The sequence below is a fragment of the Archocentrus centrarchus genome, chromosome 21 (assembly GCF_007364275.1).
Source record: "Archocentrus centrarchus isolate MPI-CPG fArcCen1 chromosome 21, fArcCen1, whole genome shotgun sequence".
Classification (NCBI taxonomy): Eukaryota; Metazoa; Chordata; class Actinopteri; order Cichliformes; family Cichlidae; genus Archocentrus; species Archocentrus centrarchus.
The window spans coordinates 6,494,225-6,517,597 of NC_044366.1; the positions used below are offsets into that span (position 1 = coordinate 6,494,225).

At 41.3% G+C, this 23,373-nt stretch overlaps 1 protein-coding gene across 1 annotated transcript; it reads right to left on the bottom strand.

Moving 5' to 3' along the window:
• Positions 1-1,233: 1,233 nt before the first annotated feature.
• Positions 1,234-22,332, bottom strand: LOC115800562 (caveolae-associated protein 2-like). Its single transcript, XM_030758007.1, has 2 exons — positions 21,628-22,332; positions 1,234-5,285 (listed from the first exon to the last, which is right to left on the bottom strand). Exons 1-2 carry the CDS (start codon positions 22,180-22,182, stop codon positions 4,434-4,436), a joined length of 1,407 nt encoding a protein of 468 aa, XP_030613867.1. The 5' UTR covers positions 22,183-22,332; the 3' UTR covers positions 1,234-4,433.
• Positions 22,333-23,373: the final 1,041 nt, after the last annotated feature.

Genomic DNA, 23,373 nt, shown 5'->3' on the forward strand with positions numbered 1-23,373 from the left:
GGACAAAGCGCTGTGTTTGCTGTTTTACTAATTACAGCTGTGCAGTGAATGGGACGAAGAATGGCGCAGTGGAAGCGCACAGGGTGTTGGCGTAATTTCGGACATAGGAGGGAGACAAACACCATCATAACACCTCAGCTCACCCACAGACACTGACAAGGAAAAATGTAATTAGAAGCGTCCTTCACATAGCCTGGGTATAAAAGAACTGCTTAAAATACAGTGATGATAAACAAGGGTTTTGTCTTGTGAATTTTACAAACAATAAAACGCAGATTTACTGTTGTGTTGTGACTGTCCTGAAAATTGCCAACATTAAACTTTAGAAGGAAAGGGAATGTTGGTGTGGGTGTCCTGTTGTCATAAGGCTGGATTTTACTTAACATAATCGGCTAGAAGGAAGATTCCCTCAGTCAAAGCTGAAGTCAAGGGTATTCCTATACACACTATTCCAAGGGGGCATTTTGCTTGCTTAGTCTCTGCCTAAAGCTCGATTGGATTAGACAATCTTTAGTGAATTTAAATGCAACGAATGGGATTTTAATTCACTGTGCAATTCCAGTTTGACATTTATCTTTCTATATTAGTTTGATTACTAACCTTACTACTTCATATTTATGTGTATATAGTCTATGTTGCTGGTGCAACATTAAGACACAATCAACCAGGATTTTGTTGTATATATAGAATAACAATGAATAATCTTATCTAAACTTAGTTTCATGAATCCATGCTATGTAAATAAGGGTTGAGCAATCTAGCCACTCCTTCCAGAGATGAGTGATACACCACCCTCCCTGCTCTAAAGTTTACAGCCCTGTGACAAACTTACCTGTATTTAACGGCCTACGAAGCAGCAAGCTAAACTTGCCATTATGTTTTCTTGGCCATTATAGGTCAAGGGACCCTACTATGCTTATTTAGAAATTATATATAATTTTTTTTTAAATTCTTGGACTCTACTAGCTTTGCAGGATTCAAAATGATTATCTTATACTGGGGCCAGGTTCAGCCCAACAGAAGGTTTGAACAAAAACTTTGTGCCTGAGACGGTTACAGATTTTAGGGATACCTGCTCTCAATTACGTCGTGGTCATGTTTAATACATGCATTCATCATTGCAACAGAGCATATATGACAGAAAATGAGGAAAATCACAATAGGTCCCCTTTAACTACTACTATTATTAATATAATTTCTTCAACATTAACACAGACCAAAAAAAAAACACAATTTCAGTGTAATAAAACGTTTATTGGCATATACAATACTAAAGTCTGCAAAGGAAAGGTCAGCATGTTTACAAGATGTGTGAGGGGAGCACATTTAAGCACTCAAGTGGTGAGTAATCTTCTGACATGAAGGAAACGTCTTTGGTTTAAGTGGTTAACTAACTCAACAGGCTAAGAAGCAGAAACAAAGATGATGTTAAACACAAGATCACTACCTGACAATTTCCAAGGTGTTCAGCAAACTGTGGTCATCGTATATGATTCAGATTTAACAAGACGATTTCAAAAGAAAAGAAAAGAAAACTTCTTAACAAATACACGTGGAATACTTTTTTTTTTTTTTTTTTAAAAACATTAGACCAAGATATCGAGTAACACATTTGGATGAACAAACAGAAAGTACATGTAAACCTACTGTTCAATCCATTTTCACTTGGGTGATTTTTTACAAAGAATGAAAAATCAAGAAAAAAAAAAAAAAGGTTAAGTACATTTAAGTTGTTCAAAAGCATGTATATCCAATTGCTTTATGCATTTCTTATTCAATAAACTGGTAGAGTTGCTGTAACACAAAGCACTTTGCCAAATACTGTTGTACTGAATGTGCTGTGTTTGCAGGGGCTTCGATTTGTCTTTGAGCTTAAGTGAAAGATAAATTCTTCACTTTTACTTCAACCTACAAACCTTTTGACTTAAAAAAAAAAAAAAAAAAATGCTCTGAAACGCAAAAAAAAAAAAAAGCTGCAGGGCAGATTCACAATGACTGCACAAAAACAGAGCCACGAATACCCTTAGACAATGACAATTTTTATTTGTTTACTTGCAGTTTAAATGGTGGACAGTAAGGTGTAAACAGCAGTCTATGTGGCTATGCTATTATCAGTAAATTCTCCATATGTACACATATGATTTGTTATATTGCTGTTCATTTCCCATGTTAATTATTCCCAGTGATTTCACACAAATGAACTTAAAACAAGACATTTTTTCACAACAACATACAGACTGAATAAAAGTGTGGCAGGCAGGGTTGGACCCAAATGCAGGACGCATTTTTTAATAGCAGATCCATGTAGGAGCAGGTCATCTAAAGAACTTTTATAACTTAAGTTAGTACTTTTGGGCATTCTCAAGCACCATTATTAGAATCAGCAATGTGTCCACATTTTCAATAAATCTATTTTTATTGTATAGCTTCCTTTTTGTTTTTTTTGGGGGGGGGGTATATTTTGACATTTTGAATCTTAAAGCATATTAACTGCTTCAATCAGTAGTTCAACAGATGTGATTCCTACAATCTAACAACCTTCCTGCCAAGATGCACATATACCTAAATCAAGGGCAACTTGAGCATCCTTTCCAACAACTCGAGCTCACTCTCCATGAGCTCATGCCCAGGAGCCTCTACCAGGCACAACACCTGTGGCTCCACCTAAACTCTTCCTCTCTGCACCCTCTCAATAAGGAGGCCGAGAGCATGAAAAATGGGCCGAGAAGGAGTCATCCGTCAAAGCTAGGAATGCTGTCTTCTGCCTTTATCCACTTCTGTGACCTCAGTGGATCCACTGCACTTCGTAGGACTTGCTAAATTATTTTTAGGAAGTCATGGCATTGGGCAGCCTGGTAAAAGCTCAAAAGGAAGAGCAACAAGAGGAGGGTCACTTTATAGGAACTTGTAGGAATGACTTTCAAACACAAAGTTGATGTGTTTGCCTCTCCTTTAAAATGAAACTAAGGAAATTTTCAGAAAAAAAAAAAGATTTAAGGCATGTTTTACTATCACTCTTATATACAAAAACAAAACACACAAAAAAAAACCTACTGGCACTCAGTTACTCATACCAGCCTGTGCACGGTAAAGGCACTGTAGGTGAATATCTGTGCAGCATCAAGGCAGATGGGCTTTAGTGATGAAAGACAATAATTGTGCCTTAAACATATGAATCCCAGTAAACATTTCACTATGCAAGTTATGAACACCTGCAAGAAATACAATTTAGAATCATCCAAGTCTCAGATAATGACAAAAAACAAAGACAACATTTACTGCATGTACTGAAGGAAGTCATCACATAATTAATGTACTATTTTATGATTAAGCTGGAAGTAGTGTGCCTCACATAGAAAAATACAATAATTTCTCCAAAATAGACATTTAGTATCTCAATATTAAAACCATATTTCTTCTGCATTTAGAGCAGCTTCTATCCTGTAGCAATACAACTGAACTCAAATATAATCCTACCTAATAACCACAATTTTTAAAAATCTCATGTTCTGTTTCAAACTGTATCTATTACAGTTTATATCCATGCGATGCAAGACCTAATTGTTAGAAGTCAAATGGCAGTCATATGTTATTCATACAGTGTTCCAGGTAGGTAATCGATAAAATTGTCAGGAATGACAAAAGTGGATCTCATTATGGGATTAACATGCAATGTCAAAAGTGGAAGTGAAGGATAGGAGACAAGATAAGAGCCACTCAGACTACCGAAGTCACCTGTTAGTTTAGATCAGGGCTTATTCAGCGCAGGCCTAAGAATTCAGTGAACAGTCTCTAGTCCACTACTTAAAATCACCAAGACCTTTTCACTAAAAATGCTGAAACGTCCCATTCCAACTATTGCACAACCTGGCAACACACTGCCTCAACAGGCTGTGGGCAGAACCACTGTTGGCAAAGATTTACTATTTTTCACAAAAACACAAAGAACAAAAGAGGCTATCTGTCAGTGAGGAAGAGTGGGCCAGGAGCAGACAAACACAGCAGGAGGGAGATATTTGGTCCAGTGCCCGGGAGATGTGCACCTATTGAAGTGGTAGGTACCAGCTGAAGAAAGTTCTACAACGTTGCCTTATTTGGACAACCCAACTACAGGGTTCATGAAGCAGCTGCACTAGAAGCGTCAATCTGAACTCGTCATGAGGTGGACTGTCAAGGGTTAGTGGCTAATGGAGACCATTGTCAGGTGTTTTCAACTCTGCTGGTGATAATTAAAGGTCGTGCTGTAGGAACGGTTTAGGGATGGACTACCTTAAGAGGTCAAGATAACTTTTCTAGCGTAAATAGATGCTAAAGACAAGAACACAAGACCGTTTACAGTGGAAGGATAATTCGTGCCTGCTGTGTGTTCAGTAATCACAGAAAGAAATGATTAAATGGGAAACTAGGACTTCTGATCAAAATTAAAAATCATATTAAGACACTTGCTCCACAGCAACTCCCGCCGCAGTAATCTGGGCATCTGCTGCTGTCTCAACGGGGCTTTTCTGTTCCTCTTTTCTTTCTTCTTCTTCATCTTCTTCTTCATCATCCACACCAAGATCTTCATCATGCTCTGGAACTGCCAGACCAGCAACATGCTCACCATTAATCTCGCACTCAGTGCTTGGTGCCTTTCCATTGAGCTCTGCCTTGATGCTTTCTGGGGAGGAAGGGCTGAGTATCTCCTCCACAACCCTTTCCTGGGTATGCACTTCTGCCAGGTTGAGCTCACCATCCATGCTTCCCAAAGGAGGAATCTCTACATGGGTTCCTTCCCCAGGTTTGCCTGTGTCTTGTGAGTGGGTCTCGTCATCTCTGACCTTCTTGACGTTGAAGGTCATGGGAGCCACCTTAAAAGAGGAGGACTTGGCAGTCGGGCTCTTGGGGTGGTTAGGAGTGAGGCTTTTCTTGATCTTCTCACGTTTCTCTGGTGGCACAATCTTGGTGGTGATCTGGTTCATCTTCTTCTCAATGCTCTGGCGTGAGAAGGCCTTCTTGAGGCTATCGACCTTCTTCAGGCTAGTACGTTTGAACTTGTCAGCCCTTCTCTCAAATGCTTGGGAAGTGGCCCCTAAAGCCTCACTCTCCAGCGTATCTTCTTCCTCGTGATGTGTCGGAAGCTCGTCATCCTCTTCGGAAGACAGGCTAACGGTCTGGAGACCCCCACCATCAATAGAACCTGCAACAGATGAAGTAGGCCGGGTGGATTCTGCATCATACTGGCTTGGTTGTGGGGTCTTGAGGGAGTCCTTGACTGACACAGTGGTAGGAATCTCATTGTCTTCCTGAGGGGAAACAGAAAGACAGAAAAATGTTGAGTGTGCAATCATTTTGATCAGTAGAGGAAAAGTATGAACAAGTCTGATAAGGAATGAGCTAATGTTTGGATTGTGTATGGCTGGGTTATATTTAAGGCTACTGGATTCTGCACCCTGATAATTTAAGTACAGAAAGTGTACTTCAAATTGCACATTCAAACACACGCTACTCCATACTTTTTTGGACATGTTCAAGCGCAGTCATTTCTGACTCATTGTAAACTGACGTCGGTGTTTAATATTCTCAGCCTGCTGAGGGCTGAAGAAACGAGTCTCTGCATGCCTCCCAGATTTTCCTCTTAAGATATCTGAGGAATTCCACCTGTTTCTTTGCAGGAGTCAAACACCTCATACTGTCTTTTATATAGCTCTCTGCCTCCAACTTCCCCATCCATAAACACGCCAATCACCATAAACCGAGTAAAATGAAACGCAATAATTTCCATACCCAGACATTCACTTTAACTTTCTCCTTTTCTACAAACTCCCCCCTTGACTTCATCCCTGCTCGTCTATGCACAAACATGCTATCACACACATACACATCCAATGTTCTCCTCCACTGGGGATTTATGAGCCTCAGTACCCACCCACCACTGCCCCTATGCTTTCACACCCAGGAGTGAGTGCAGAGTGAAGGTGAAGCTTCAGTGGTCGACATACCCCACTACACATTTGAAATGCTCATAAACAAACCCTCCCTGTAAGGGCCTCAATATCACCACTGTATTCTCAAGCTTTGAGCTAATTTAATGTGGCACAGTGTGAAGCACATTTTAAAACTTTACAGTCCACAGTCCATGATGTATGAGTTAACTGACTAATTTAAGATACTTTCTTGAAGACCTACACTACTTATGCTTTTCCTTATTTTATGATATGCATACACACACACACACACACACACACACACACACACACACACACACACACACACACACACACACACACACACAGTTATAATAGTGGATGATCATATTAAACGAGCAAATCATATTAAAAGTGCATCACAGCTGGTTGTATATGGGGCTGCATTGCAGAAGGTTGCCTGGTCTGATGAATCACGTTTTCTTTTACATCATGTTGATGGCCGGGTGCGTCGCTAACTTGGGGAACCAGGGTGCACTATGGGAAGAAGGCAAGCCAGCGGAAGCAGTGCGATGCTTTGGGCAATGTTCTGCTGCAAAACCTCGGGTCCTGCCATCCATGTGGATCTTACTTTGACAGGTATGACCTACCTAAGCATTACTGCAGAACATATACTGATGGCTGTGGCCTCTGGGCCAGGATAATATGTCCTGCCACAAAGCAAAAATGGTTCAGGAATGGTTTGAGGAGCACAACAATGAGTCTGAGATATCATAATAATTAATAATTATGATAATGTCTAATAGATTTGGACTATTACTAATTAAAAAGACCATATCAGTTAGTTGTGATTAGTGTACAAACTCAACCAATGGGTGGCAGGATACTGATGTGACATTAACAGGAATGCACCAGATATCAATGTTTTAAACACTGATACAGCCTATTTTTGCACTTGTTTATTTACATTCTGCTGTTATTTATTCCCTCCTTTGTGTCAGGGAAAATGAATTTTGAATTCTTTCAGCTACTCATCTGTTGTGCCACAGCAGATAAACATCAATCACTGTCATCGGTAGGTGTCAACTTCTTCAGGAATAAGCAGACATGTTCACCCGATCTGTAAATCCCTAAAAATGAACACTCAGACTATGTTCTACTGCTGTCTTTTGCCCTGATCCACAGCTGTTCAGAGCCTATTCTATATCTTATGCACAGTTCTTGTGAAGTGGAAAACAACGCAGAGGCCCTCCTGTTTTTAACCACCTTGCAGACACCTGATATCTCCAGCCTTGATCTCAAACATGCAGCTATGATTCACAGTCGAGATGTGTGCCAAGCATGTGCAGTTAATGCTAATAAATCTGTCAGCATGTTACGAACGGCACAACAAACACAAACCTTAAGAAAAAGGGACACATTTTTGAAGGGGAAGAAAAGAACAAAACACATTTTACGGCTCCAGAATATACACAATGTGAAAAAGAAAGTACACCCATACTGCTAACACAGGAATTAAGAGAGTAACAGCCAGGTGCTGTTGATCCTCAGCAATGTGTGAACACCTCTATAAAAGCAGAAGTTTCATCAAATCATGGGGTCTACTTAGGATCCTGTGAAAACTTTCTCACATGACTGTAAAGCTGATGAAGGAGAAACAGTACAGTATATAGTGGAACAGAGTATACTGGTGATCTTAAGTTTTCAGTACTAAATACCTTCCAGTCTTCACCTAACTTGGCACACAGGCTATATGAATTGAAGAAATATTTTTTTTCATGATTGGCTTATAAACTGTTGTAAGTGAGTTCAAATGAGTTACCACTGAATCCTTCATTCAATTGGAACCAAAGTGTGGAGACATCTCAGTCTCCGTTTGTGTCTCAACAAACGGGACTGCAGTCTACAACTCTTCAGCAGCCACAAGCCTGTTACAACAGCCTCCAGAAATCATGCATTCATTTCTAACGAAATGCCACCTTATAAAATTTCCATGATTTTTCTAAGGAATACCTGCAAAACATCAGAGAAATCATCATCATCTGAGAAAGTGGAAAGTTTTTATTCCTTCCCAACCAGTGTGTTAGGTGTAACCCCTTACAAAACTGTGCATTAAAGCACTCAATAGTTATAGTTATTTTTGCAATGCCAGTAATTATTTGCAAGTAAGGTGGCACTCTGAGGAAAATGACAAGCTTGTTGTTGGTTATGTGGTGGAGAAAATCCTACAAATATCAACTCACTGTGCAGTGAGGTAAAGTCAGTACACTCGGAGCTAAATATAAGGTACAGCAGACACCCTCTGGCTATATGACCAACCTGTGCAAAATAAATAAAAATGCACTTGGGCAGTTATTTTTGATCAAGCAACTTTAACAAGTTACTTCTTTCATTAGGGAATGCTATAATGTTAATAGATTACTTTTTAATGGAAGTAATTGTTTAATGCAATGTGTTTCTTTTAAAAACAATGTCACCCAAAATTGCCCTCAACAGTAAAGGAGGTAATCCATCTATCCTAAAAATTGGGATCTGTGATTTACTGCGGATTTGGGACTTGAAATCCAAAAAAGACAAAGGGTGGCACCTTGGGGAACAGCTCTGGTTACCACTGCCTCTCAGTTGGTTTAACTGTAATCTCTGCCTTTCAGTTTTGTTCTCTGTGGCACCCCATTGTTGTTTCTGAATGGGCAGAATCTGAGTGCCCCATTTTGTTGCTGGTCTGACACTGCAGGACAGCCACAGCGACATGTTCACACAGACTGAAATCAGAAAGCCAGGAGGTATGTGGGTGACAGCTTTTTTATCAAACACAGAGATTACAGGGAAATGCCAGAAAACTCACTTCTAGGAAGATGATATTGCTCCAGGCTTTGTGCTTATCTCCTCTTTTCTGTGTGTACACTTCAGATAGAGTCGGGCAGTTTTAATCAGCATGATGTATGAGATTGCTTAAGGGTTAAGCACCCATCTAAATCTGACCAGTTCTGATTAGAAAAATCAGAGCCAATATGGCCTCTCCTGACCCCCAGTGGAGCATTTCCTGGTAATAAACACTAATCTTCCCTGATTGTTCTGTGCAGTTAAGGTTTATAAAAGATTCAATCTTGACACCTCTGCTCCAGTCTGGGCACGCCACAGACTTTGTGATTTGGCTCAAACATGTTTGGAGTAATCAGTGTGGGTACTGAAGTGTGTGTGGGAGGCAAATTAAACACAAAGACTGAGCCTGAGTTCTGAGCCCACCTGTGACTAAATGTGGAGTTGAAGTAGCAACAATGTTTCACTGATTGAGACAGGCATTTATCTATATTTAAGAGACTGTATATAGAATAACAGGGTACCCAGTGTGATTGCACCTATTGGTTGTGGAGTTTCTTGAGAGCCAGAAGCCATATTCCAACCAGAGTGGCATGCTAGCTTATCAGCTAATGCTGGCATGCTTGGTTATTAGAGCTAATTAGTGCCAAGTAACATACTAATAAAAATGAACAAAACTAAGCGGCAATTTCTTGGAGAAGCTGTACCTCACAGCAGGCTATATTATTTGTCAGATAATTTCATTAAAAATGCTCCAAAAGGGGATAAAAAGCACAAGCACAGTTGAGGGGTTTAGTTCAATTTTATTAGCTAAAGGCAGCTAGCTGCTGCACCTGCCTGTGGTGGCTCACCTGTCAAACCAAGCAGACATGCCATCAACCTAAAACCTTCCCAGTATTCACTGCAAAATTATTATGAAGGGGAAAACTATCCACGGAGGTGTTGTAATTTATTATATCTCTGATGCATGTGCGTGTTCTTTTAAACCCTTGGTTTTTTTTTTGGTCCCAGGCTGTAAAATGCTTGTAGCTCTTCTTAGTTGCGCATTTTAAAAATGGGAGTTTATGGAAATTGATTCACTTTTGGAGCCTCAAGTGGATATTAGAGGAACTGTTAGAGGAACTTATGCCTTGGCTTTATTTTACAGTCCAATAGGTTGGTGAATTTGTACACTTCTCTCAAGCATAAATCTGAACACTAGATAAAACAGGGTTCAAAATTATAATTTCATTTGTTGACACATAAGAGTCAAAAGCTTTTAAAGTAGGAACCTCCCCTTTTTCCTTCATAACTGCCTTAAGGTGCTAAAACATTCCTCAGAGATTCCTGAAGTTAGCAACAGGCTGTGGCATTTGAACAATGTTCAGCTGGTACTAATGGACCCAAAATGTGGCAAGAAAATATTTCCCACACCATTACATCAGCAGCAGCAGCAGGAGCCATTGATCCATGTGCTGATGTTGGTTACGCCAAATTCTGACCCTACCATCTGAATATCATAACAGAAATCAAGACTCAGACCAGGCAATGTTTTTCCCATTTTTTCCCCCAATTTTCGAGAGCTTATGCGAACTAAAACATCAAAATTTGACCACTGCATTGAATCAATAAATAACCAAGCTTTGGTTTTAGTGGTGAAGATCTTTGGTGTGTTTCTGGCTGCCCAAATATAGTAAAATAGTGTGATATTAGCTTGCCCTGAGTTTAACCCCGGACAGTCTTAGCGACCAAGCAACAAACAAAATTTTCCTAAATACCATTTGACCCATGAGTGTCCTGTGTGTGTGTACCTCACATTCTGGCACTAGTCTCTTGGGAACCCTCTTAATTAATGCAACATCTAAGCAATCGCTCATTAGCCACTGAGAATGTGATACAATGTGTGTGTGTGTTTGAGTGTTTGTGTGCAGCCATGTAGGACGCCGACTATTATAATTAAAATATATTTGGAGGCAACCACAAAACAAAGTTAATTTAGTGTGACAGGCAGTTTACTGTACATTACAGGGCACACACTTCAAAGATATTTTAACAATTATATAATGTAGTTCAAGATCACATGTAACTGTTGCATGTAGGCCTGTCGAGACAATTGTGTTATTGATCCAATAACACAAGCACAAAAATGCAATAATTTTTGCTCAGTATTGTCCAGTTTGTTTACATGTATATTTATTTACATAAAATTATGAGCAGCCTTTTAACCTACACAATACCAGAACAAACTTCAGGTCACTACCCTTCTCAGACTCGGTGCAGCACCTACGCTGAATAAACAGGAGAAGAAGAATATGCTCAGACACGTTTTTCTGTCATACCTGCCTATACCGCTAATGTTTTTTTTTTTTTTTCTCCCTCCTTAGTGTAGTTTTCAGTTTTACCTTGGGCAGGGCCTAGCCAGCTCCTCCACAGACATGCAAACCTCAGATCTCATATAATCATGAACGTCAATGTTGTAGCAGCTCATCCGGCCCACGACCTATTATAATTCACAGCCTATAAAACAACAAACACAACCTTGTCCTCAGGCACAGGTTGGGTGAAGACCTATAAGGTGATCATAGGTATCAAGGTGATCACAAGCGTAGAAGGAGTAGCAATTCTTTTTTTTTTTTTTAGGAGTAGCAATTCTTGTGAATTGTGAATACCTCGCTATGGCATAAGGTCACTGGTACTGTGGCCAGATGAGCTAAAGATTGACTTAGCCACCATTATGTCACTCTTTGGGTTCTAGACTCTGGATTTTAAAGTCTCGACAGTGTTTTGGCTGCGCGCCATGCTAGACTAATAACTAATAAAAGATTAATAGTAAAATACTGGAATTTCAGTCATCAGAACTGAAGCACACACTCCCCGGATGGGTGGTCCAAGTAGGATATGAACTTGTCAAATATGTCAAAAGGCACCAATGGCACAAACACGGTTGATGAATAGAGGCCCAAATGCTGTGTGCATTTAATGCTGGTAGGACGTGCATGTTGATTCACTTCTGAAGCCAACCTCAAGTGTCCACTAGAGGAACTATGAAGAGCCATCAAAGCATAGTGAAGATAACACGTTAGCTAACGCTACTCGGTATTTCCCCTGACCACTGCCTAATTCTAGAGAGGGAGTTGGGAACATTAGGTTCAACTGGACTTGGTTTCACAGCTGCTCTCCATAACTCTGCTGTGGCAACATTTTGCATTGGAGCCAAATGAAAGAAGAGTTCCTCAGTTCTTTGATTTTGTCTTTGTTGTTTTAATGCAGCTGCCAAGGAAGCCATGTGTTAACTGCCCAATTAAAAGGCAGAACTCAACAAGTTTTGGTATCAAGGAGCGGATCCTGAAAGGGATTTTCTTAATTCACTCACACCAGTGGCTAATGAACAGACATCCACTGAAGTCCCTGCTCTCTATGTAATGTATGATAATTCATAGCTGTTTAAAAGGGTGTACTTAATCATTATGCCACTATACTACCATTATATCAATGTTATAAATTGCTTAAAATGACAGTGACATTGTTGACTGCAGTTATTCCTGGGACAATATGCTATCCAACAAAAGTAGCAATGGTGACGGGGCAAGTTGGAGGGTAGAATTACCATTTAATTGCAAGTCATGCGAGGTGCTACTAAGCCTCGGGAGTCACTTGCTCTACTCAAATAAAGAGATCAGGGTGGGGAATGGCAAGAGTTGCAACTGAGTGAGAGAGCTCAAATGGGCTCACATTACTTGATGAATGTCTTTATGTTTACACTATATATGCAATGACATCCTATATGGTTTCTTTTGTAGCTCTTCTCTCTGGTTTGTTTACATATGTATGTATCTGAATAAAAACATCCGCATACATGTGCAGAGAGCATAGGATAGATTTTCTGTATTAATAGGTCTCAGAGGACAAATCCTGACTTTGCTGATCCCCTTGACTGAGCACTGCTGTGAGGTCGTCCCCTGGGCTTTCATGACATTCACATGAACCTCAACTAGAGTTCCTGTTTAAAGCTTATTAGCAAACTTCAGCATAATAGCTCACTGAAAGAAAATAATCTAGACACCAAACCACACTGAATGGAGGTTCTACCAGGTGAGCGTGGTGCAGGTGTCCTGGTGTAGTGAGTTAGGTAGCCTCCTGGGGACAGCACCAGTGAGCGGCTGCACCATCACCACTATTCACACCGAAATGCACATGAGCAGATAATTGTTACTCTCAAGTCCCATGTAATTTTAGAATGAGGAAAAACAGGAAGTTTAGTTGAAAAAAATATAAACAGAAGAGAGGTAGCAGAACCACTGAATGCTACTTGCACAGAATGGGCAGCTTCAGATACAAGAGATTTGGAGGGTTTTTCTTTTTGGAAAGGGACATTCAAAACAAAGGATCAAAGATAAAGTTGCAAAAATGTCCCTTTTCCCACTGTTACTCATTTTCTAAATTTGCCTATCCTTGCCATCTGTACAATACCACAGCCTCGTTCAATCTACTCCATGAACAATAGTAGTGTGAAGTCTACCTGGAACTCAACTGATTGCAGACATTTGCATTCATCTGCATATGTTTTTATCACAGCACCTTCCTCTCAGTTCAGTGTTCAGTGTTCACCCCTACCCGGGTTGTTGTGCAACCTCACATCCCCTCTACCCTCCAACCCAATGTGAATGAGAGCCATCTGTGGACACAGGAAGGAAGGAGGAAAGGAAGGAAAGGAAATGGAATTCTACCATTCTAACTATCCTGTTACCAAAAGACCTGATAAAATTCCACTGTGCTGTACTTTACTTTAGAAACAAACACTGCGTTGTAGCCCATCATTCCAAATATATATCAATTATGACCAACCTGATCATAAATGTCTCATCAACACCCTTGTGTCAATTCTGAATCCTGCCCCTTGGCGTAATACCCACAAAGTTTTGCAAACAAGTTAGGGCATTCTTTTGCATTCACACCCCTCCCATATCTGCCTCACCAAAAGAAAACACGGTGAGCTTGTATAATCACACAACACAATAACCAATTGAGCCGCAATGTCATGCTTACGTGCTGGTAGAATGGAGGCTCTGGCAGTCTAGAGAGGCTACCATTATTGCTGATGACATAAATGATGCCATTGAGGAAACCTGTTGACACAACCCATCATTTACAGGACAACTATCTGTGCACTTTGACTGTTGATGTTTCATATTCTGTCATATAAGCTCTCCACGTCTCCTAATTAATTTCATGCATTGCCTGGTATTCATTATACGAGCCCATTGATTGACTGGACCTGTGGGAGCCTTGTCACTTAGTACACTTCCTCTACATCGACCACATCACAAAGGTGAAGTTTTACAGCTTGTTGAGCGCCATCCTTCGACAGTGAATGATGGGAAGTGCTAAATATTGTCTTCACTAGTGTCACCACAACATTCCTAAACGCATTTACAGCTCCAGTTTCTCCGTTCTTACTCTTATGTTAATCTCCCTTTGCTTTTTTGTTCAAAACTCCCAAGATCCTCCTTCATACACAGCTTTAGTCCCATTGTGTGTGTATCAAAGCCATTGTTTGATAAGGGCTGTGGGAGCATTTTTGATAAGGCTCTCTATATTTGTCACAATGTTTACCCTGTATGGAGGTTAAAGGGCACAAGTGTCCAGTACAGACAGGAAGCCATCGTGTTATCACAAGACATATAAAAATTGTCATTTTTCATTTAAGAGCAGAGAAATTATATCAAAATAGCAACTGTTTTCTCTCTTCCTGCCATGAATGTAGGGGCCTTGGAGAAGGGATTAGACAGATCAAAAAAGTCAGAAACAGCAAACACAAAAATTAAAAGTCCTGAAGAGGGGTGTGTGTGTGTGTTGGGCGTTCTGGTGAATTGACTTGAACAAAGGTAACATTATCTTTACTTCAGTCCCTCCTCTGCTCAGTGTGGGAAGGGGATGGGCTTTATACAGTACACAGTGAAACAGAGAGCATAGGTAAGTGTAACTAACTCTGATGCCCATATGAATGAAATATGTGCACCTAAATTAGACAAACCAAAATATCAAGGATGATTTTTTTCTTGTTATTATTTAGTTGACACCCCCCCCCCACCCCCTTTTTTTTTAAAGTTTGGTTGTGCAGAAGAGCATCAGTGTTTTTATGTTTTACACAGATCAACAGTTAAGAAGCTTTTACTGCACTAACAGTAAGATAACACAATTTAAACTTCAGTAACTGTATGTTCAAGTCACTGCTCTCTCCTTTGCGCTGTGTGAGGGTGTTGGGAGGTGACAGACCTCTTGCACATGGAGCAGAGCATACAGTGAAACTGACAAACGCAGTGAAACCGAGAGCAAAGGAGAGAAACTAGCGCAACTGTAAACAGCAGCATAGAATGTCAAGAACGGCACATAATCCACTTTTTTGCCTTTAGCTTCTTGGAGGGGTGTCCAATAGGGAGGTAGTGGTAGTGGAAACAGCAAGATTCATTACCATATTAACATTGGAGTTATCCTGGAAATGTTCTTGGTGGTTCCCAAACTAAGATGTGCATTGCATCATGCAATATGCTGAGAGACTACATACTTTTGTTGTATTGTACTTTGAAATAAATCTGGCAATGTAGTAAGTATAATGTGAAAACATAAATAAAAAATTTAAAAAAGACTAGATTGCCCAATCATAAAGTAGTCAGTCAGTTGTGGATACTCATCCAGACTCTAACATTATCCTCACTTTCCTGTGTTATTAAAGCTTTTAAAGCTGGTATTTTACTCAAACAATGTGCGGTTGCAAACTTGCATTTGCCTCAGAGGCTGAAACAGTTGAGCAGACTTGTCAAACCTGAATGTGACACCAGGGAGAAAAGCAAGCACTTAAGGTAATATAGCCCTATTCTCATGCAAAGAGTCTGCCCATTTTCAAAACTGTAATATAACCTTTTATCCACACTCATTCTTACACTACTATCATTAGTTGACAATTGCAGGCCATGTATTCACTTTGCTGTTTTTTCCACTGTTTATCATTTTTCACTCTATATTTATCTCTCACTCCCAGTTCTGCTATTTTTATTTTCTGTTGTCTGGAAAAACCCAGAGGATTATCTGACGAATGAACCCCAAAGGGAACGCGAGAATGATAACAAAGCGAGAATCCATGCTGTAAACATAGTTCATTATTCATTTAGAAAGCACGCCTTAAAGGCTGCACACCCATTTTAGACTATTATCACTGAGACCAGTTTTACTCTTCAGAGTCGTGCTTCCAACAGCACTTTCTAAAAATACTTCTACAAAAAACTCACTGTAGAGGACAAAATTTATACTGGTGATCACATACATGATTCTTATATATACATTTCAGCATAGTACATGTGGTCCAATTCAAATTACACATGATTTGTAGCAAAAATAAATGTTCCTTTTTCACATGATTACAATTTGATGTAAGAGGCAAAAAACAAAAACAAACAAAAAAAAAAAAAACACAGATGTACTTTGATTCCTGAGCTCCATTAATCATCTAACCTCAGTTTAACTGGAAGCGTATAACTACTGTGTACCATCTGTCAATTGCCTCTAAAAATCAGTGCTGTTTAAAGTAGCGTTCACACCATTATGAAGCCTCCACATCCACTTGTTGCTTTTAATATAGTCAGAATTGGAAAACAAGACATTGATTTTTAACTTGTGGCCCGCTTTTGTTCTAATGTCACTCACTTACAGTCAGTCGCTTTAATAGGAGGAGTATCATTTCTGAAACCAAGACCAAAGCCATAATTAGTTCGCCATACTCGTGATGGTTACAGTAATTAACCTCGTGGAGTTATTGTTGGGGGGTTCAGTGTTCAAAAAATAGTTCAGTTAAAAAATGAATTGGAAATAAACTTAAGAAAAATGGAGTGTAGTTGTAGTTTCTTATTCCCTACCTCAAAAACTTGTTGAGGACTGAACCAAACCATGGATGCAACATTATCTAACAGCTACTTAAGCCCTGTTCTTCAACAGCAACTCAGGCTTGCAAGTGGTTAATATTAGGCCTCAGTTAAACAGGCCCATCGGCAACCATCTGGCAACCACGGGTCACCAGGGAAGACTGTGAAAGGTTGCTGCTACCTACTGAAAATCTCCTTGTGGTAGCTAGCAGATTGCTGTGGTTGCCAGTAATTTGCATGGAAGACACCAATTTGTCTGAAAATATTCAAACTGCTCGTTAATCAGTCCTGAAACTGAAAAGTGTGTCGCAAACAGAAACAGAGAAGATCTGTCTTCAAAGTAAAAGTTGCACCTTCTGAAATGTGTTGGTTGCAGCGGTAAGGGACAGCTTTTACTCTGATGGGGAACGTTCTCCGTTTCCAGTTTGCATCGCACTTTTCAGTTTCAGTACCGCTTAGTGAACAGTTTGTGAGTGCAGCCAAGTCTGCATCTTCCATGCAAACAACTGGCAACCACAACAATCTGTGAGCAACCAAAGCAATCACAAGGAGGTTTTGAGTGTGGCAATCACCTGCTGGTCAGAGAATATACATTTTTTCCTTGCGTCCGGTGGCTGCAGGGTTTCTAGGCCGACCTGACTGAGGCCTTAGCAAATCTAAAAGGACAAAACATGACATCACTTTGCTAGAAGTGGACAAGTCTGAACGCCTGCTGTTCCATCCAACAGCACATTTCAATCTGTCAAAAAGTTCTGAAGGATTAACTAAACTCATGAACTTGTACTATTAGTTGCTAAGAAAGCCAAACATTACTCCAGCTTCCTTTCCCTACACTAAGGATTAAGAGAGAAAAAAATATTTTGTCTTTATCCACAACTGCATTAAGTAAAGTAACTAGTTACTAATGCACATTAACTACACCTTTGCTGTACTCAGTATTTGCATAGATGGCAGCTTGGTGACATGCATGCCCAGCAAGTCTGAATGCACTCAAACAGCTTTCAGCTCGTGAACTATCACTTCAAACAACAAATCTCCACTGTAGCCTGCAGCCAGCTTCCTGCTCCGACCCGTGGAAATACTGTGAACATATATAATATATAAACTTTCACTCAAATATCCAGTTACTCTTGTTACAGCACAGATTTTATTAGGAAAGCTAATAAGAGAGCTATGAATCTCTTGTGATTGTCTTGAAGGATATTTCTTGTCTGTTGTGTCACAATTGACTTGGAGTTCCAAAGCTGTACAGTACAACTACAGTACACCCCCAGCTCACTCAGCTACACTGAACTACAGTACAGGTACAGTACAGGGCTCGGATCATCATTACCAGTTTTTCCTTCTTTTTAGAGAATCAACAGAGCAAATGAAAACAGCCTTTACTTCCTGCTGCTGGAAGCTGAGCTTAAGTCACAACCTTTGGTAAAGTGTTGCTGTACAAAAGCTCCACATCAGCTGGTAACAAAGCAAACAAAATGACAATCATTAACAATAAGCCAATCAAAGTTTTTCTTCCTGTATTGAATCACGAGTTAGGATGTGGAAAAGGTTTTTTCCATCCACTCTAGAAAATCTGCATTTAACTTATTAACTCATAAAATAAGTGAAAATAATTATACGGACTCTCTGTCCAGTTACCAGAGGCAAAAAGCAGTGACTGTGTTTACTCTGGCCTGAGAGCCAATTTCTCTTTCCTTGCACAGCGATATGAATGTTCTGTGATAACGCATGTGAGTGCGACGGTGTGTGAGAGCCGGGACTGCTGTCGCTCCCTCTGCCTCTCTTAGTGATCCCACGAACCCAGACAGACAATCACCAAACATCCTCTTCCCATGCCTTTGAGAAAGGGACCCATCTGTACTCTCAGTGCTAAATATACAGCAAAGCTTTGCACACATGCAAAGTGACAGAACAAATAAAATCCTCACGGCGTTCAAATTCAATTTGCCACTGAGGTTGACGTGTTTGTTGCGATGCTATTCCGCGGTGAAATAAACACAGATGGGAGCGTTATGATCTACTTAGGAATAAATGACTTTTCTGTCGCAGCAAATTAAATTCCAAATACAGCGCGTTTCATGTAGTGCGCCACAGAGATGCAAATTCTGATAAGTTATAGGATCTCCAAGACCCTCAGGTAATGAGCCTTTGAAATGCATCCGTGTGAAGAATAATAGGAAAAGAAAATATGTGCAATCCAACATTTTACCTCTCCAAAGAAAAATTACCAAAACAGTCTTGACACTGTACACAGCGGAATCTCTGATGTCTCGGAATTAAGTGTGTTTTGCGTGTGCGTACACAACAGAAACAGGCCTGGAGAGGGAAGGGCCGCACAGAAACAGGAAAAGCACCGATGCACAAAAAACAAACAAACAAAGCCCAAGCAGCAGTAATTAAGACCTCATTAGTCCTCGTTATGCACAGGAATGCAGCAGAGCGGCAGAAATAACTGTCATTTCTGACTGACTGCGGCCAAAGCCTGAAGCTGGTATGGGACCCCTGCTCCATGCAACTGAGGGCTTTTAACCAGCAGCCCTCTGTGTTTCCGCCTCAGCTGGCACATACAGGCTGACGAGTGTTTTTGGATCAATTTTGCAGAGTGGGGAGGCAAATAGAAGGGCTGGAATAGGGAAGCCTGGCTCTAGCGTGGGCGGTAAAATATCAAAGAGCAGCGTGAGATGTGCAGCATGTGCTTTAGTGTAGTTTCAGGGAACCAGGCCAGGTGGTTTGACCAATGAGAGGGGAAAAAAAAAAAAAAGCTGGATTTTATTTAAAAGACAGAAACAGAGAGATAAAAGATAGACTAAAATATTAGAGTAGAGCACTAGATGGAGAAAATAAGCACCGTGCAGATACAGATTATGAGAGGTGTAAAGTGATGAACACAGAAAGAGTCAAAACAGGTGAAGGAACAAGAGCTGCATTTAACTTCTTTTATTACCCACTCCCCGAGGGGCACTGAGTCTGGAACTGCATACACCTAACCCAACAGATGAGCGCAACATCCAGTGGGCAAGCTGCAAGAACGCACATGTTTTACACACACACATACACCCTTAAGGTCATTCCTGGTCTTTCTACGCCCATCTGCAAACACGACACTCTTTTAGTGCAACTTGAAGCTTGGGGGTGTGTGTGTGTGAGCAGAACCCAACATAATAACAAAAACCTTCCTTCTACTCATTCATATGCTGCATAGGTGGGAGAACCTCGAGCACCTTTTGCATTTGATGTTGCATCGAATGCCAGCAGCACTGTCTACTCTCATTTTCTCCAAAGCAACACGTCGCTTCCTTCTAGCACATACATACTAAAATGGCCTTGGCACCTGCTGCATTTGAACAACAGAGCCTGAGTACCTAGGAAACCAGATAACAACAGGAGTTAAAAGCTCTCTGAGGCTCTGGCTATGTCAACAGTGCCCTCCCACCCCAACCCCCTTTTCACTACCTGGGCACAAACTAATCTGCACATGCTCACATGTACCCATGCATATGTGAAAATCCATGCACGAAGACTCCCGCAGGCTCACAGCAAACTCTGAGATAATGTCAAGATTGTGTTTTTTTGTTTTGATTTTTGTTTCAGCAAAGCAGGTGAAGGTCTCTCTTTTACCTGCTATGGAAAGAAAAAGATTTCAGCTCTTTTAGTGTTTCTAGATGGTTTATGTAAGGAGTCATACTTTCCACCTGAAACCACCTCCAGAAATAAGAGAAAGTTGAGCACTTTTTTCCTGTGTGAGTACAGAGTTTTACCCTCACAGGTGTGATATGGCAGTTTAAGCGTGAAATCCATCCAAAAACCATCTGTCTTTCTGAATTATGACTGTGGGGTGTAAACAGATCCACTCAAAGTCAGAGTCTGAGCCCTCCTCTATTATCCTCTGCAGCTCCATTCCCAGACACACCCTTCTCCTCACACACACAACCAGGAAAGATTCATATGCATGTGTGTGAACCTTGCTAAGACCTCAACTCATGAATAACCCGATTATTTTCTGCATTGTTTTTGCTCAGACTTATTTTAATACTGTAGATATGTTTGTTTAAAAGCCTGCTCAGCAAGTTTTGGAGTGATGAAAATGAAAATGTCACAAATCACTTACGACCTATCACGTGTCAGTGCCAACCGGGCGCATGTGCACACAATCAAACACACCCAATACTGCAGTCAAATGTAAATGCAAATAAAGCCAGCACACACACACATGCACACACATATTAGCACATTCATTTACCTTAAAGCGGGAGTCCAACTACTTAATAAAATGCTTTAAATAGTTTGGAGACTCACAAGAGTTACACAGAAGATGTTCTAATTTTTCCATGATTTTCCAGACAAGTCCATCTAGAAGCATGTCTCAGCACTTGGCAGGCATCTTGAAATGCATCCAGGCACTTGTTTGGGCAGTTATTTTCAAGTATTACCTTAAATTCCATAACCTCAGTTGATCCCATGATATAAAATGTGTATGCATAAAAGCATCTGTCAAATCTGATAAACACGACTTAAATCTCTGACTTTGCCCCAAAACAAGGTTTAACCCCCCCCCCCCCCCCCCCCCCCCCCCCCACAAAAAAAGAATAAATAAAAAAATTTCCTCTACAATCTTTGCTGTTGTTGAATTCTCCCATAGATTTCAATCCATGATGCTTTTAGTGCCAAGCATCCATCTTATCATTTCTCTGTTTCTAACACCACATTTTGGTCGCCTCAGATACTAAGGGCCCGTGATGACATCACTAGAACGCCATCAGGGTTATTTTTTCAAAGTTTGCAGCATTCCTCCTCATGCCAATAAATAAACTCTCTAGCTGCTTTTATAAACTGAGTGCAGGCTAGAACTGAATTTTATAAATAAAATGAACTTCAAATGCAAAAAAAAAAATCAGTGGAGCGCGCCTTTAAAAATAGTACAATGGGCCATTTATTTTATCTGAAATCCGATATGTGAGTCTTTGCAAACAATAGGTGTTAGTGTCTCTTTGTCTTTCCCTCACCTGGAAGATGAGCACTTTGAAGTGGTTCCTCTTCAGCAGGTGGCTGTGGTTGGCCTCCAGCTTCTTCACCTGGACCGCCTGCTTGTCCAGGCGCTCCTTCACTTCCTTTAAGTGCCCGCTGGTTTTGCGCGAGCGCTCCAGCAGCTTGCTGACGCTGTTGGAGGTGCTGATGTGGTTCTTGGACAGGCGGGTCACGTCGCCCTGCACGTTCCGCACCGCGCTCTCCAGGTCGGCCTGCCGCTGCTCCATCCGCTGCTGGTTGTCCTGCACCGCCTCCATCATGTTCACCAGCTTGTCCAGCAATGCCACCACCGTTATGGCGCTCACCTGGCCTCGGTCCACCGGGCTGCCCGGCGCGACCGCGCCCGAGCTGGTTGGCATTTTAAAACCCAGCCTGGAGAGGGTACCAGTCGGGGTCGGGGAGGACGGAGCGGACGACGGGCTGAAACTCGGGATGAGGAGCTCCGGGTTTTCTGGCTGCTCTTGGGGGACGGCGGGGGTACTGTCAGAGACGCTGCTGCTGCTGGGCTCGGCGAGGGGCGCTTCTTCTTCCATGGCTCACAGGTGGTCGACTGTCCCGCTGTAATTGCGTATCTGAAATACACACAATAAAGTTCAGCAGGGTTTTCTTTTTTTTTTTTTCTTTTGCAAACTCTCAGACGCTGCTGCCACTTGTTGCAGCTGTGAACTGAGGATAGGCGTAAACTAATTCCTGCAGTTGACTTTGCCTCCACGCCTCTTTCTCCCTGAGCCCTCACACACGCACGAACATGCCGTGAACTTTCAAAACACCTCCCCTGCATAGAGGGAGGGGCCAGGCTGCTATGGAAACCGTGCAGGCCAAGCCCAATTGACAAGAGGTAGAGTCGCTGTGTTTGTATGTATGTGTGTGTGTGTGTGTGTGTGGGGGGGGGGGGGGGGGGGGGGGGGGGTGTCGGGTCTGAATGTGTGTGTCTGTGACTCTGTGTCATGTTTTTGTGTGGCCGCCACCCATTCCACAGCGAGCAAGCCCGGCTGCATTTGCAAAATATCTGTGAAGGCTTCTATTGTTTACTACACTCAGGTGGAGTGTGTTTATACTGTGCAAAACCGTACTACACTGTACTTTCACGGAGAGGGGCAAAACAACACAATAATCAAAACAATAAAAGATTCAGTCTGTGTTTCGTGTGTGTGTGTGTGTGTGTGTGTGTGTGTTCTCTGCTTCCTGGAGGTTGAGATAAAACACGTTTGTTTTGGGTTTTTTTTAAGTCAAACTCGTGTGTGTCTCACTGTCTCTGTGCTTACATGTTAGTGACTGGAAGTGTGAGTGCCCCGTGTGCCCCCTTTCCTCCCTGCTCTTGTTTTCTGACATGGGGCAAACTGATATGGAAATGTGGAAATCCCTGTTTCAACAGTGACCTCATCTGTGCCCTGGCATGCTGCCCTGGCCTTTGACTCAATCCATCTCTTTGTCGCTGTCGCTGTAAATTTTACGTTAGCAGTAACACAATCACCTCATCAGTCTTAACATGTTGTGTCAAATAAATATGTCACGTTTACAAGGAATGTGTCACCTGGAGTTTGAATAGCAGCAGAGAAGCAAGCGTGTTTAGCTAAGTGATTACCCTATCTTTCTCATAGGGTAAAGGCTTGGTGATCCATGGTCTCATGTAAGATCAATATTGCCACACCCCTCAACTTAGATGAGGTTTTCTGCAGCTACCTGTAGCCCATACAAGACGCCACACCTTAGAACAATCTTTT

Bases quoted from the DNA above. Each gene is read 5' to 3' on its own strand.
- LOC115800562 (XM_030758007.1), bottom strand. From the start codon at position 22,182: ATGGAAGAAGAAGCGCCCCTCGCCGAGCCCAGCAGCAGCAGCGTCTCT. The intron at 5,286-21,627 runs GTGAGGGAAAGA...GTTTCCCCTCAG, and splicing joins TCAAAGTGCTCATCTTCCAG to GAAGACAATGAGATTCCTAC.